The 12920-nt window shown below is 39.0% G+C and overlaps 1 protein-coding gene across 4 annotated transcripts in view; it reads right to left on the bottom strand.

Moving 5' to 3' along the window:
• Positions 1–12920, bottom strand: part of FOCAD (focadhesin) — a 102811-nt gene that overhangs the window by 57888 nt on the left and 32003 nt on the right. For all 4 annotated transcript variants that reach the window (XM_021380256.1, XM_021380259.1, XM_021380257.1 and 1 more), the window contains 2 exons: positions 730–834; positions 187–288 (listed from right to left, as the gene is read on the bottom strand). In XM_021380256.1, the coding sequence (XP_021235931.1) occupies positions 187–288; positions 730–834 (207 nt within the window). The remainder of the gene's footprint in view (positions 1–186; positions 289–729; positions 835–12920) is intronic.

Here is a 12920-nt window from a genome sequence, read left to right as displayed (position 1 = left end):
ACGTACTATTGAAAATTTTCACTAAAACATAATCAAGAAAGGCATCACTTTTACCATTTAATTTATATTGCTGATAATGAGATACTAGTGTAAGCAATGCTCCAAAACAAATTTATTTTTCTGGTTAAAAGAAATGAAGTTTACAAATTGCAGTTGTACTTAGGGACACCAAAAGAATTTTCTAACCTGTCTTTCCCATAAAGATGTCATCAGACGCAAAGTAATAGCTCGAAGCTTCGGTGTGCTCCCCAACATGTGTATGGTTCGTAAAATCTGAGCTACACAAACCTGAAAGAGATTTTGTTAACCAAAAGTTACTATTACTTTTTTTTTTTTTTTTTAATGTCCAAGAAGATGCACAAATCTACAAATTGTTATTGGGACCAAGTATCACAGTTATGTAACTGTCCAACAGCAACGTCAATAAGAAGCTGGAAATTTCTGCAGACAAAAACTAACTTCATTGCACAATGAATCCAAGAACATCCTTTCAGGCTATCTAAAAACAATAGTGATATGCTGCAGACAACGAAGTATAATGTACATTCCACCACTGAGCACAAATGCCATATCCCATCCAAAATATTACAAGTTTATGCCTATGCTTGCACGTCAGTCATTATTTTAAGCAAGCTGTGGATTTCTCGGCCTAAATCACTCATTATTTTGTAAATAAATGACTGCTTATTGATACAGTTTTTATTTTACTAAAAAAACTTTCATTCTGACCTTGTGTACACCAAGTGAAGGCAAAGTATACAATACATCCCTGTAAAGTGCAGGCTCCAAAGGTCTTCCCAATATAAATATCAGAACTGGGATAAGACTTGGGACCTACAATAAAACAAAAGAAGAAAATAACTTCAGAATTAGGCTGCCACCTGGTAAGTGTCTTACACACAGTACAATCATTTTGTGAGACCATAGTGAGGACTCCTACCTTTCTGCATCATTTCTGGAAATAACAAAAACAAAGGACAATTTCCAAGTTTATTTTTTTATTTCTTATAACTTATTTCTTCTATTCAATCATCTTAGAAGCACATTGTTATGTATGTTCAGCCGTAACTAATGCAATAATCTAGAATGCTAATGACGCTCCCACTTTTGCAAGAAAATCAGGTAAAGAATAATGATCTGGATCCAAAGATGTACAATAGTCTTCATTCACAGATCCAGGAGAATATTTTTGAATGCTCTCATAATTAGCAGATATTAACTGGCTCAAATTTGGAGATGGGAATTGGTATTACAGAAATATTAGTAATACCTCCAAGTTCTAACTTATTAATTTGTTACATGAATCTTTTTAATGTGTAAATTTCTAAAGGAATCCCTTAATCACCATGCAATATCATTTAAATGTACTCACAAACAAATACAGATGCTGCAGGTTTTGTTACAGCACATACTGTAGTGATGCCATACAATGTTCTCTTTTGGAAATGTAATGATTATTTACACAAACCAATCTATGAAGAATCCTTTCCATGTAGGAAGTTAAATGTTCCGCTGAATGCGGAAGACTCAGCAAGTTTAAATTGCATGTTTACAGCCATTCATATGTGCTCTACTTCTTGAACTTGAGAGCATTAATAGCAAGAAGTTTCTCACTTCCTCTCAAATTTCCATAGTAAATTCATCTTTATGAAAAACTTCTGTTACAGGCACTGTGAAAGGAATATTAAGTGAAAATAGTACATTAAAGTATTCATATACCAAATCAGTGAAAAAAACTATTCCAATTGTTTTCTGTCATTTAAAGGAATTCTAATGATGCTACTATCTTATTCCTCAAATCTCTCATAATGAAATGCAATTTACTAATTTTTTCTAATGTATGGTAAGGAAGTACCAAAGAGGTTTCCCTGAAGTCACAAAGAAGGAGGGAAATGTTTATTTATTTATCATACGCCACTATTCTCCTTTTATTTAGGCCAAAGTTTTTGTACTTTCCTTCCTGCAGGGTTTTTCCGACCCCCTTGCAGAGATTCATATCACTACATTGTAAAATTAAATTTACTCATGCTGAGCTTTGCTTTTTTCCACTATTTCACTGATGCTTAAAAGCAGTTACACAGCACTGGTTCACATTCTGCCTTTATGCAGTAGTGATTATTTTTAATAATAATAAATTATTATAAAACTTTTCACTGTACAAAGGTCCATCTCAGTCCACAGAAATCACTAAACTTCTGACAGAGCAAGAATAATAAGTAGAAATCAAAGAGCTCTGGTATTACCAGTTCCAAATAATAGACCAAAAAATACCATTCGTCCTACAAAACAGTACTATCTTTATAACAACTAAGAAATCCAAATCTGTACTTACAGAAATTTAGAAGTCTTGTTCTGGAATCTGTATTTAATAACTAAGGAATTAACTACAATATATTATTTATTCAAGTTTTCCAAATATCACGTGGCATATCTAAATAAAATTAATTCCTTTATTTACCCTAAAATCTCCCCACACTTTGACTAAAGGACTCATCTTTCTCATTCTCCCTATTTCCCATGGTTGTTATCCACCCCTTGTAGAAGTAACCCTGCTTTTCTTTCAGAAAAAGAATTGAAGACAGCCTGGGGCAGTTTTCTAGATTTTGAAGGAATTAAATTTTTTAGTTTCTTTTTTGAGGTTCTTATCTTTTATACAAAAATGGACTAGCAGAAAAAGGCAGAACAGAAATAAAGCAGCAGAGATACAGATGAAGGCAGAATTTGTCCAGCTAAAACTTCATACGATGAAGTACAAATACTTCACAAGAACAACATTCAACCCTCTGATTAAACACACATGACTATTTTTCTAAATAAAACCTGAAGAAGCAAGGCTTCTTTTACATGAACTAAAAGCTTTTACACACAGGAAATGTACATTGCTAGTGAGTTAATTTTAGTGTCTTATACATCACAACATTTGTTAGATTTATGAAAACAGTAGATTGCAAATCTGTATAGATGCTTTTATAAGAATTTAGGCTAGAACTGTAAGTTTCAAAATCCAATGTGTTCTGTAATACTTAAATTAATTTTCAGGATTTCATAGATAATTAAGTGGAGAACACTTGTTATCTCCTCTTGTGTATCTTATAGTACATACCAATGTATAAGGTGGTAGTAGAGAATAGCACCTCTGAGTATGCTAAACTGTAAGAGACAGATTTACCCTTCTACCTCAAGCAACCCTCTCTCCTTGTTTCCAGTAGGGCTCTCTGTTTTTGTTTACTCTCCCTGAAACCTAAATGTATACTAAACAGCTCTATTACTTTATATTTTATGGTAAAACAGATGGCCCCAAGAAACACTGTCACCCAAAGGATGTGGTTTTATATTCTGCTCTCCAGTAGTTTGCCTCAACATAAATATTCCTAACCAGCATTCTTAATCAACATTCTCCTGTTTAACTTAACATCTTTGCCTCAGCAGACCACAGCAGCCAAAGGCAGTTGTAGGCACAGATAAATTTATTTCTAAACTAGCATTAACACCAGAGTAACACCAACTTCCAAACAATTCAAGGCAGGTGATGAGACAGATACCATTCTTTCTCTTTAAGTGACCGTACATCTGATTTTCACCAGAACAGCTGCTGGCTTTTTTGCAAGTTTCTCAAAAATCAATTTGCCTTTCTCTGATAAAAAAAAAAAATCCAAAAAACTATCTAATTCAGAATAAACAACTCCATAGAAAAATGAGTAAAGGTATAAAGAGAAGTAACTAACTTCTGAGAGTAACACACTCCTTGAGAAGCAACGTATCTCACGGTTCTTTTATTCTCTCATATGACAAGTAAATATCTCTAAATTCCTAACTTTTTTTTCAGATCTAATACACTGATTTATACCACAGAAGTCGAAGAAGTGACTCCACACAAAACCCACCTCACAGCATCACTTTGGAACAACGCTTTAAAGTGTCTTGTACAGAGCTGAGAACTTGGTTCTTAACTCTTCCATAATTCTCCAAACTACCTTTTCTTCTCTGTTCATATAAGTCTGTTGTTGTTTAACTAAATTTCATTCACAACACATCTCTACAGCTATTTCAGGCATAAATACTAATTGGGATCCTTCTGTCCACAGTCTCTGGAGACTATACTGTATTTTTGCTCCTACATGTGCCTTAATCAGAATATTCTTCCTAGTTTAAATGCCTCTGAAAAGCCCAGTCATTTTCAAGACTGTTACAGTATTCAATAAATCCTTCATCGTAAATAATTTTTTGTTATGACAATATATTTAGAAATACAACTGTGGGTGTGGGAATTATTTCACTCCAAGTCCATCAGCACATGGCAGAGTTTAACTGACATTAGTTCTAGCCCCAGTCAATATCCAATAAGGCTTGCCTTGATACTGAAAAACACAAAACTAAACCTTCATTCAAAACATAGAATTTAGTTAATTGTCTTCCATTTGCCTTCCACTTCCAAAGTAATTATTTGTTTAGCTGTGTTTCCTCACCTGACTGATGCCAAAAGGGCAACAGCACTGCCTAAGAGAAAAAGATATTCATTACTACATAGGAAGAAAATTAAAACTAACTGCCTAATAAATTAAATAGAACACAAAGTAAGACCTGAAAAATCACTCACTCAGTGTCCTCAAATCAAGAATCCACTGAGGCTAAGTCAAATCTCATGAAAAGAGAATTTTGCATAGAAACCAAATAATAAAGGATGAAAAGAAGAACTGAAGCTAGGAAGTTTGGAAGATGCAAGTGCATTTATTTCTGGGCACCTGTTGTAACTTCAGCATTAAGGAAAAAATAATTCATCCACTGATTTACTGTCACTTAAATCTTTAATTCAAGGTAAAACCCTGCCAATGCACAAACAGCTAACATTCAAGTGGCGCAACCAGTAACACTAATGCAAAAACCTCCACTGTTATTTTAAGTCTCCAAGTTATTAGAGAGGTCACTGCATAGTCTTTCACTGAGATACAGTCTTCCACACTACTTTTACAACAATGTGCGAACAGGGAAGAAAATTCTTCTGAAAACATTATACAGAACATCTGGCATGCATCATTATGGCTGGAACACACTCAGCTCCAAGAATTAGAGCTTTGTTGTCCCTCTAAACCATTTCCATCTCTGATTAATGCTGTCAGTGGTTTATGCCATGCTGTGCAAAGGCTGTATCAGTAATAAAGCTGTCAGATGTGTCATTACAATGCTTAAACTCCTTACCTATGTTCCTTCCTATAGGACTCTCCCCACTGCTGCCAGCAGCAGGTTCTTAACCCTGCTCCACTGGGTCTTTAGTTAGCTCTCTACTCAACAGACTATTTCCTGTGCTTTTCTCAGCAGCAGCAGGAGACTACGCACATGGCAATCTGACTGAATGACATGCAAAACAAATGGCATTGAAAGAAATAATATTCTTAATTCTACTTAAAAAGCATTTAAAGTCAGTCTGATCAAGCCTATCCTTGTCAGCTGTGACAAGAACTTCAAGTCCTGTGTTCACATTAACTTTCTAGTTAAGAAATTTATCCTACACTAAGTTCAATACACAGAATTCTCAGGGAATGATTGAACACTTAAAACTAAAAAGGCCAAATACGTATTTCCTTTAATGTTTTGTCCTTCAAATGAGCTTCTTTTGAAATTGATGTTCAGATTATAAGATCAAGAGAAAAACAAAATGTTCCAGTACAGCAAAATTGCTCCTCTCTCCCTCATGCAATGGATAAACAATGCCATGACTAATTTCAGAACTATATTTATACTAAATCTTCATCAAAAGCTTAATAGCTCCAAAAAGCCAATACAAAAGTTCACTAGCTCTCAGCACGTAGGAAGCAGCTGCAGAGGCAGAGAGGCACGATGCCTGGCAGCAGCGTCTCCTATCTCCTGCATTTACTGCTCCTGGAGGACTCAGCCATTAGGTCAAGCTTCTCATTAGCTGTCTGACAAAGGGTTTCAAGACTCTGGGTTTGCTATTAATAATAATTTGCATCTCAGAAATCATGCCTATGTATGCCAACAGCCCCTTTCTTAACTCACTTCCATACAAGACAAAATACTCTCATTTATTAACAGGACTAACAACTTTTTGGTGATCTGATTTTTTAAAAATTATTTTATTTTTCTTTCTATAGGACAATTTTTCCTTTTCAAAAATGAGGATAGAAGGAAGACAATTCTCCCTTTCTGTTCCTTCACACTTTCTTACACTCTACGGAAGGGGAACTATCCCTTACACGACCCTTCTATCAAAACAACAGATATACTCCAGAAAATAGTAAAGAATGCTCTGTCCAAGCCTTTTTGAACATATCAGTAATGCTGTCTCCATTTTATATGCTAAGCACAGAGTATTGCTTAATTCATGCCACACATTCTTTGGTTTAACGCCTATCTTGGAGGGCTCTTTTGAGTCAATTTTAACATTAAGAGATCATTGCAGGCAACTCAGAAAGAGCAAACCCAAAAGGTACAAATAATGTCACTGCAAAGTATTTCACATTTTATTTCTGGAAAATGTAGGGCTGAACTTTAGAAAGGAGGTAACAGCAGTCCAGTTCTCCGACAGGCAAGACAGTGTAGTGACCAGGTTTTCAACAGCATTCAGGACGGTGGTATTTCTTGCTCCAGGGACTAAGACAAAAATATTGAACAATACACAGACCTGAAAAACTCGTTCATTCATTTCAGTGCACAACTGAAGACAGATTTTTCTTTACAAAGGCTGTAAAAAAAATCCTTCTCAAAAAACAGAAGCACTTTTTAAGAAAACATACGCGAGGTTTTGAAACATTACATGTACTCCACCAGGATCCTAATCAATCAGCTTTAACAATGAAGAATCTGTCCATAAGATCATACTACAACATGCTAATTCCCCCAACAGCAACTCTCTGAAGATCACATAATCAGACTTCCAACAATACTGTCAGGCATCACATGAGCAAGCCCAAATCATTTAAATACATTCTTAGTCTCCTTCTGAATAAAAATGTAAATGAAATAATGCATTCTTAGATGGACTTCCCCACATTATTTCATTCCGACCATTGAGAGATCATAAAAGAATGGATGCCCTTAAGAACCTCATTAATAATTGTAAGAAATCTTGTGTTACTATTCACCAGTGACCACTCAGTGAGATGATTTAATTCTTTCTCCTGCAGTGCAGTGGGTAGCACAGACTGTAATTTTGTTGTTTTTGCACAAGAATAAAATTCATCTGATTAGAAAGACTATACTAAGTATTCAATAAACAGCATGTGTCAGTGCAGCCTTTGCAGTGATTTAATTTAAAATAGCCTAAAATCCAACACGCTACTCCTAATTCATCAAGCTTTTAAAAAGGTTTCTGGACTTTCTTCCAGTATTTCAGACCATTACCCTAAAATGAATCAGCGAGAAACAGATCTAATATAACTGCTCATCATGCATCACAAAAAGGATTTCAGGCTTTTACTTTGTGAGGAATGAGGAGATACATACACAGAAGTCCCCTGTGGGCTTCACTGAAAGAGTAAGAAAAAACAAAAATAAGGCATAACTCGAATAATGTCTGTAAAAGCAGTTATATATCATTTTTAAGCCTAGCACTGTTTCTGAAATGCTCCATTAATTTATTCCTGAGATTATGGACTCCATATCAACTGGTCAACTGGAGAGGTTCTGGAAGACTGGAGACTTGCAAATGTGACTCCTATCTACAAGAAGGGTCGTAAGGAGGATCCGGGGAACTACAGGCCTGTCAGACTGACCTTGGTGCCAGGGAAGGCTGTGGAGCAGATTGTCCTGAGGGAGATCACATGGCATTTGCAAGACAACCAGGGAATCAGGCCCAGCCAGCATAGGTTTGTGAAGGGCAGGTCCTGCTTGACCAACCTGATCTCCTTCTATGATCGAGTGACCTGCATGGTGGACGAGAGAAAGCCTGCTGATGTGGTCTACCTAGACTTCAGCAAAGCCTTTGACACTGTCTCCCACAGTATTCTCCTGGAGAAGTTGGCAGCCCGTAGCTTGGACAGGTACACTCTGTGCTGGGTAAGGAGCTGGCTGGAGGGCCGGGCCCAGAGAGTGGTGGTGAATGGAGTTAAATCCAGGTGGTGACCGGTCACAAGTGGTGTGCCCCAGGGATCAGTGCTGGGGCCTGTCTGCTTCATTATCTTTACTGATGACCTGGATGAGGGCATTGAGAGCGCCCTCAGTAAGTTTGCAGACGACACCAAGCTGGCAGGAAGTGTTGATCTGCCTGGGGGTAGCAAGGCCCTACAGAGAGATCTGGACAGGCTGGATCTCTGGGCTGAAGCCAATGGGATGAGGTTCAACAAGAACAAGTGCCGGGTCCTGCACTTTGGCCACAACAACCCCAGGCAACGCTACAGGCTTGGGGCAGAGTGGCTGGAAGGTTGTGTGGAGGAAACGGACCGGGGGGTATTGGTCAATGCTAGGCTGAACATGAGCCAGCAGTGTGCCCAGGTGGCCATTAAGGCCAATGGCATCCTGGCTTGTATCAGAAATAGTGTTGCTAGCAGGAGTAGGGAAGTAATCATTCCTCTGTACTCAGCACTGGTGAGGCCACACCTTGAGTACTGTGTCCAGTTTTGGGCCCCTCACTGCAAGAAAGACATTGAGACCATGGAGCATGTTTAGAGGAGGGCGATGAAGCTGGTGAGGGGTCTGGAGCACAGGCCTTATGAGGAGTGGCTGAGGGAGCTGGGATTGTTCAGTCTGGAGAAGAGGAGGCTCTTCTCCAGGGGAGACCTTATCGCTCTCTGTAACTACCTGAAGGGAGGCTGTAGTGAGCTGGGGGTCGACCTCTTCTCTCTTGTAACTAGTGGCAGGAAAAGGGGGAATGGCCTCAAGTTGCTCCAGGGGAGATTTAGGCTGGACATTAGGAAATACTCTTTTCTGAAAGAGTAGTCAGGCACTGGAATGGGCTACTTGGGGAGGTTGTTGAGTCACCGTCCCTGGAAGTGTTCAAGAAACATTTAGACGTTGTGCTGAGAGACACAGTTTAGTGGGGTTATTGGTGGTAGGTGGATGGCTGGACTGGATGATCTTGTAGGTCTTTTCCAACCTAGCTAATTCTATGATTCTATATAAAAACAATGTTCAGTGGGGCAGTGGAGATTTTGTTTGTGAACTCTGCTTGTGTAGCTGTGAACCCATTTGTGAAAACAATGGATAACATTCTAAACACACATTTTCCTTTTCTGACTCCATTATGTCTTGAAACACAACTTTTCAGATTTTGCATTGCAATCACTTGTGGCTTTTCCATTCAGTATTCATAGCTATCAGCACTAATCATCTAAGACACAAAACAGAATTTCACTAGCAGCAGTAAAACTGATTACACTGGCCACTTAACAAAAAACAACCGAAAACCACCAACAAGAAAAAGCAACACACAGTTATTTTTATATTATGACCCTCACTGCGATGCCTTTGCACTTTTATATATCCCGCTGTAGAACAGGCGATAGTCCAGAGTTTGTCTGCAAAACTCACACTTTTTAATTTCATCTTGTAAAGACTTCATTTACCTTTTGCAATCTTAAACTCTGAGGTCTGTTAGTCCAAGTTTTTTTGACCATGAATCAAAGATATGCAATTCTTAATATATCTGTATTTACTTGATTAAGCCTTTTTTCCATTTTATACGTTTGCACTTAAACTGGATGCCCAAGTGTTAATATCAGATGAACAGATTCAAGTTAATAAAGGTGGCAGTTTGTTTTAATTTTGATTAACAGCCTATTTTGGTATCTTCATTTTCCTTATCTTCATTTTCCTTCTTACCTCTGATGCTCCTGCTATTCAGAATGGCCAAATTACTATGCTTCACGTTACCTTTCACAGTATCCTTTAGCAAGTGCCCAAGAAAAGGAAAACTCAAAATTCTTCTCTATTTTGTTGTGATTAGCTTTCCTCTTAATGTAAAAGCATTCTAAGCTCTCTTTTACCACTTACTTGCCTCATTTCTTATAAGCCAACATTTATTTATATGGAGCTGAATAAAACAGAAACAAATAAAGTAGTTCCTGAAGTACTCTTTTGCCATGTATTGACTGTTGTCACCATACAGTCCTTGCAGTTTCCCTTTTCAGAGAAATCAGTTATTCCTCCCGTACATGAGCTTAATTGCTTTCTCCCACTACATTAAATACTTCAACTGTGAGAAAAAGAAAAGTTCTAGAAAATCCTTCCTGCCTTAGGAGTCTGGTACACCTACAAGAAACAACGCTGATAACCTTTCACTGCAGTGCAGTAAAGCAGTAACTCTATGGACTCATTGAGCAAACACAGAACCAAAATAACTTTGTCAGAGTCATGACAGATACCAGGTAATCCCAAGTTCAACTGAGCCAGACCACAGGTCCCAGTTTTAAAAGTGTTAAGATCCTTTGGAACAACAAAAAACCAAACACGTTTCAAATATGGTATTGCAGTAGATACTGCTAAGTCCAGAAAGTGCAGCCAAGGAGACCTGAATATAACTAAGAATTGAGAAGGGAAACATCAACCCAAAGTATTCTCTCTTTGAATTTCCAAATATTTCCCAGCAGAACAGCAGCTATATTACTAATTATTCTGGTTCCTTTATATAATACTACTAAAAAACCATCTGAATACTTAACATTATTTTTCAGTAAAGTATTTCGAAGTCCAGAGTAATTTAAGAGACCAGAAGCTCACCACTTGCAGCCCCTGTTAGCAAGTGAAATGTGACATGGTTAGAGTCAGTCAACAAATGATGGCTTGAGTTTTGCATTTTGAACAATTTCTAATTCATGTGGACTTCTGCTGATCATTAAGGAAACAAACAAAAAAAAATATGATGAAGCTTTAACTACCCCTTATAACTCCATCCGAGCAGAATCTTTTTTCCAGTGCCAGGAAGAACATTTTCACCACTATGAAAGGCTCCTTAGCACTCATGTAGACAGATCACCATAGCTCAAGAGAATCACAGAATCACAGAATCCTAAGAGTTGGAAGGCACCTTTAAAGGTCATCCAGCCCAACCTCCCTGCAGTGAACAGGGACATCCACAGCTTGATCAGGTTGCTCAGAGCCTGATCCAGCCTCGCCTTGAATATCTCCAGGGACAAGGCATCCACTATCTCTCTAGGCAACCTGCTGCAGTGTCTCACCACCCTCACTGTAAAAGACTTTTTCCTTATATCCCATCTAAATCTCCCCTCTTTTAACCATATCCCCTTGCCCTACCACAGCTAAAGAGCCTGTCCGCTTCTTTCTTAGAGAGCCCTCTCAAGATACTGAAAGCTGCTTTCAGGTCTCCTTGGGGTCTTCCCCAGACTGAAGAGCCCCAGCTCTGTCAGCTTGTCCTCGTAGGGGAAGTGTTCCATCCTTTGGATCATTTTCGTGGCCCTCCTCTGGACATGCTCCAACAGGTCTCCCCTCTGCTGAGGACTCCGCATCTGGACGCCATACTCCAGGTGAAGTCTCACCAGCACAGAGCAGAGGGGCAGGGTCTCCTCCCTCGATCTGCTGACCACACATCTTTTGATGCAGCCCAGGATACGGATGGCTTTCTAGGCTGTGAGGGCACATTGCTGGCTCATGTCTAGCTTGCCATCCACCAGTACCTTCAAGTCCTTTTCAGCAGGGCTGCACTCTATTCTTACATACCCTCGCTTGTACTGATTGTGGGGGTTGCCACTACCCAGTGGCAAGACCTTGCACTTGGACTTGCTGAATCCCATGAAGTTCCACTTGAGCACACTGCTCAAGCCTGTATAGGTCTCTCTGAATGGCTGAGGTGAAAGAAGTCTAAGAGACTTCACTGCTCTCTAGAATGACCTGAAAGGAGGTAGCAGAGAGGAGGCTGTCAGTCTCTTTTCTTGGATGGCAAGTGATAAAATATGAGGAAACAGTCTCAAGTTGTACCAAGGGAAGTTCAGAGATTGGATATTAGGAGAATATTCACAGAGGAGGTGGTCAAGCACTAGAACAGGCTGCTCAGGGAAGGAGTGGATCACCCATCACTGGAGGTATTTATCAGCTGTGTGGATATGGCACTAAGGGACATGGTTTAGTGATGGGACTCGGTAGAGGTCAAGTTCATGGTTGGATTCGAAGGTTTTTTTCCAACCTAAATGATTCCATGATCCTGTTCTGTGCCGGAGAGAGTATAGTGGAAGGCCACAAACATGATTAAGAGACTGGAATATCCCTCACACACAGAAAGGCTGAGAAAGCTTGGACTAGTAGCCTAGGGAATAAAAAAGCTTCCCTAGTACCCTAGGGAATAAAAGGCTCAAAGGGGACTACATCAATGTATATGAATTCCTGAAAGGAGGATGCAATGAAAATGGAGCCATTTTAATGGTGTCCAATGACAGGACAAGAAGCAATAGGTACAAACTGAAACACAGGAGGCTCTGTCTGAACATCCAGTAACACCTTTTTTTCCCCACTGTGAGGCTGACTGAGCACTGACACAGGTTGCCTAGAGAAGATGTGAAGATTCCATGCATTTGAATATTCAAATAACATACTGACACAGCCTTTGGCAAGCTGTACTAGGTGGCTCTGCTTGAGGAGGTTTGTCAGAGCAGATGACCTCCAGAGGTCCCTTCTGACCTCAAGCATTCCATGATTCTGTAATGTAGAAAGCCGCCTTCTAGCTGTGAACTGGATGACTAATGTAAAACTATATCCTCCAGAAAACCTGCACTTCTAGGAACATAATTTAATCCCTCCACCAAAGCAAATCCATTCTTAATATTCTAACTTACAACATGTGAAGCCACCTATCAAGAAGGGCTTAGAAGTCCTGAAGATTTCTACTTGATTGAAAGCAATTAAGCAACAACTCAGTGAATGAGCTTGACACCACCCTCATTCAGAAAATACTAGCATCCTACTCTACCTGGTGACCACAACCACCATTTGGGAAACTGTTCTCTTTGAATAAGTTG

The sequence above is a fragment of the Numida meleagris genome, chromosome Z (assembly GCF_002078875.1).
Source record: "Numida meleagris isolate 19003 breed g44 Domestic line chromosome Z, NumMel1.0, whole genome shotgun sequence".
Taxonomy (NCBI): domain Eukaryota; kingdom Metazoa; phylum Chordata; class Aves; order Galliformes; family Numididae; genus Numida; species Numida meleagris.
The sequence above is the reverse complement of the archived record's forward strand: the minus strand, read 5'-3'. Positions and strand labels throughout refer to the sequence as shown.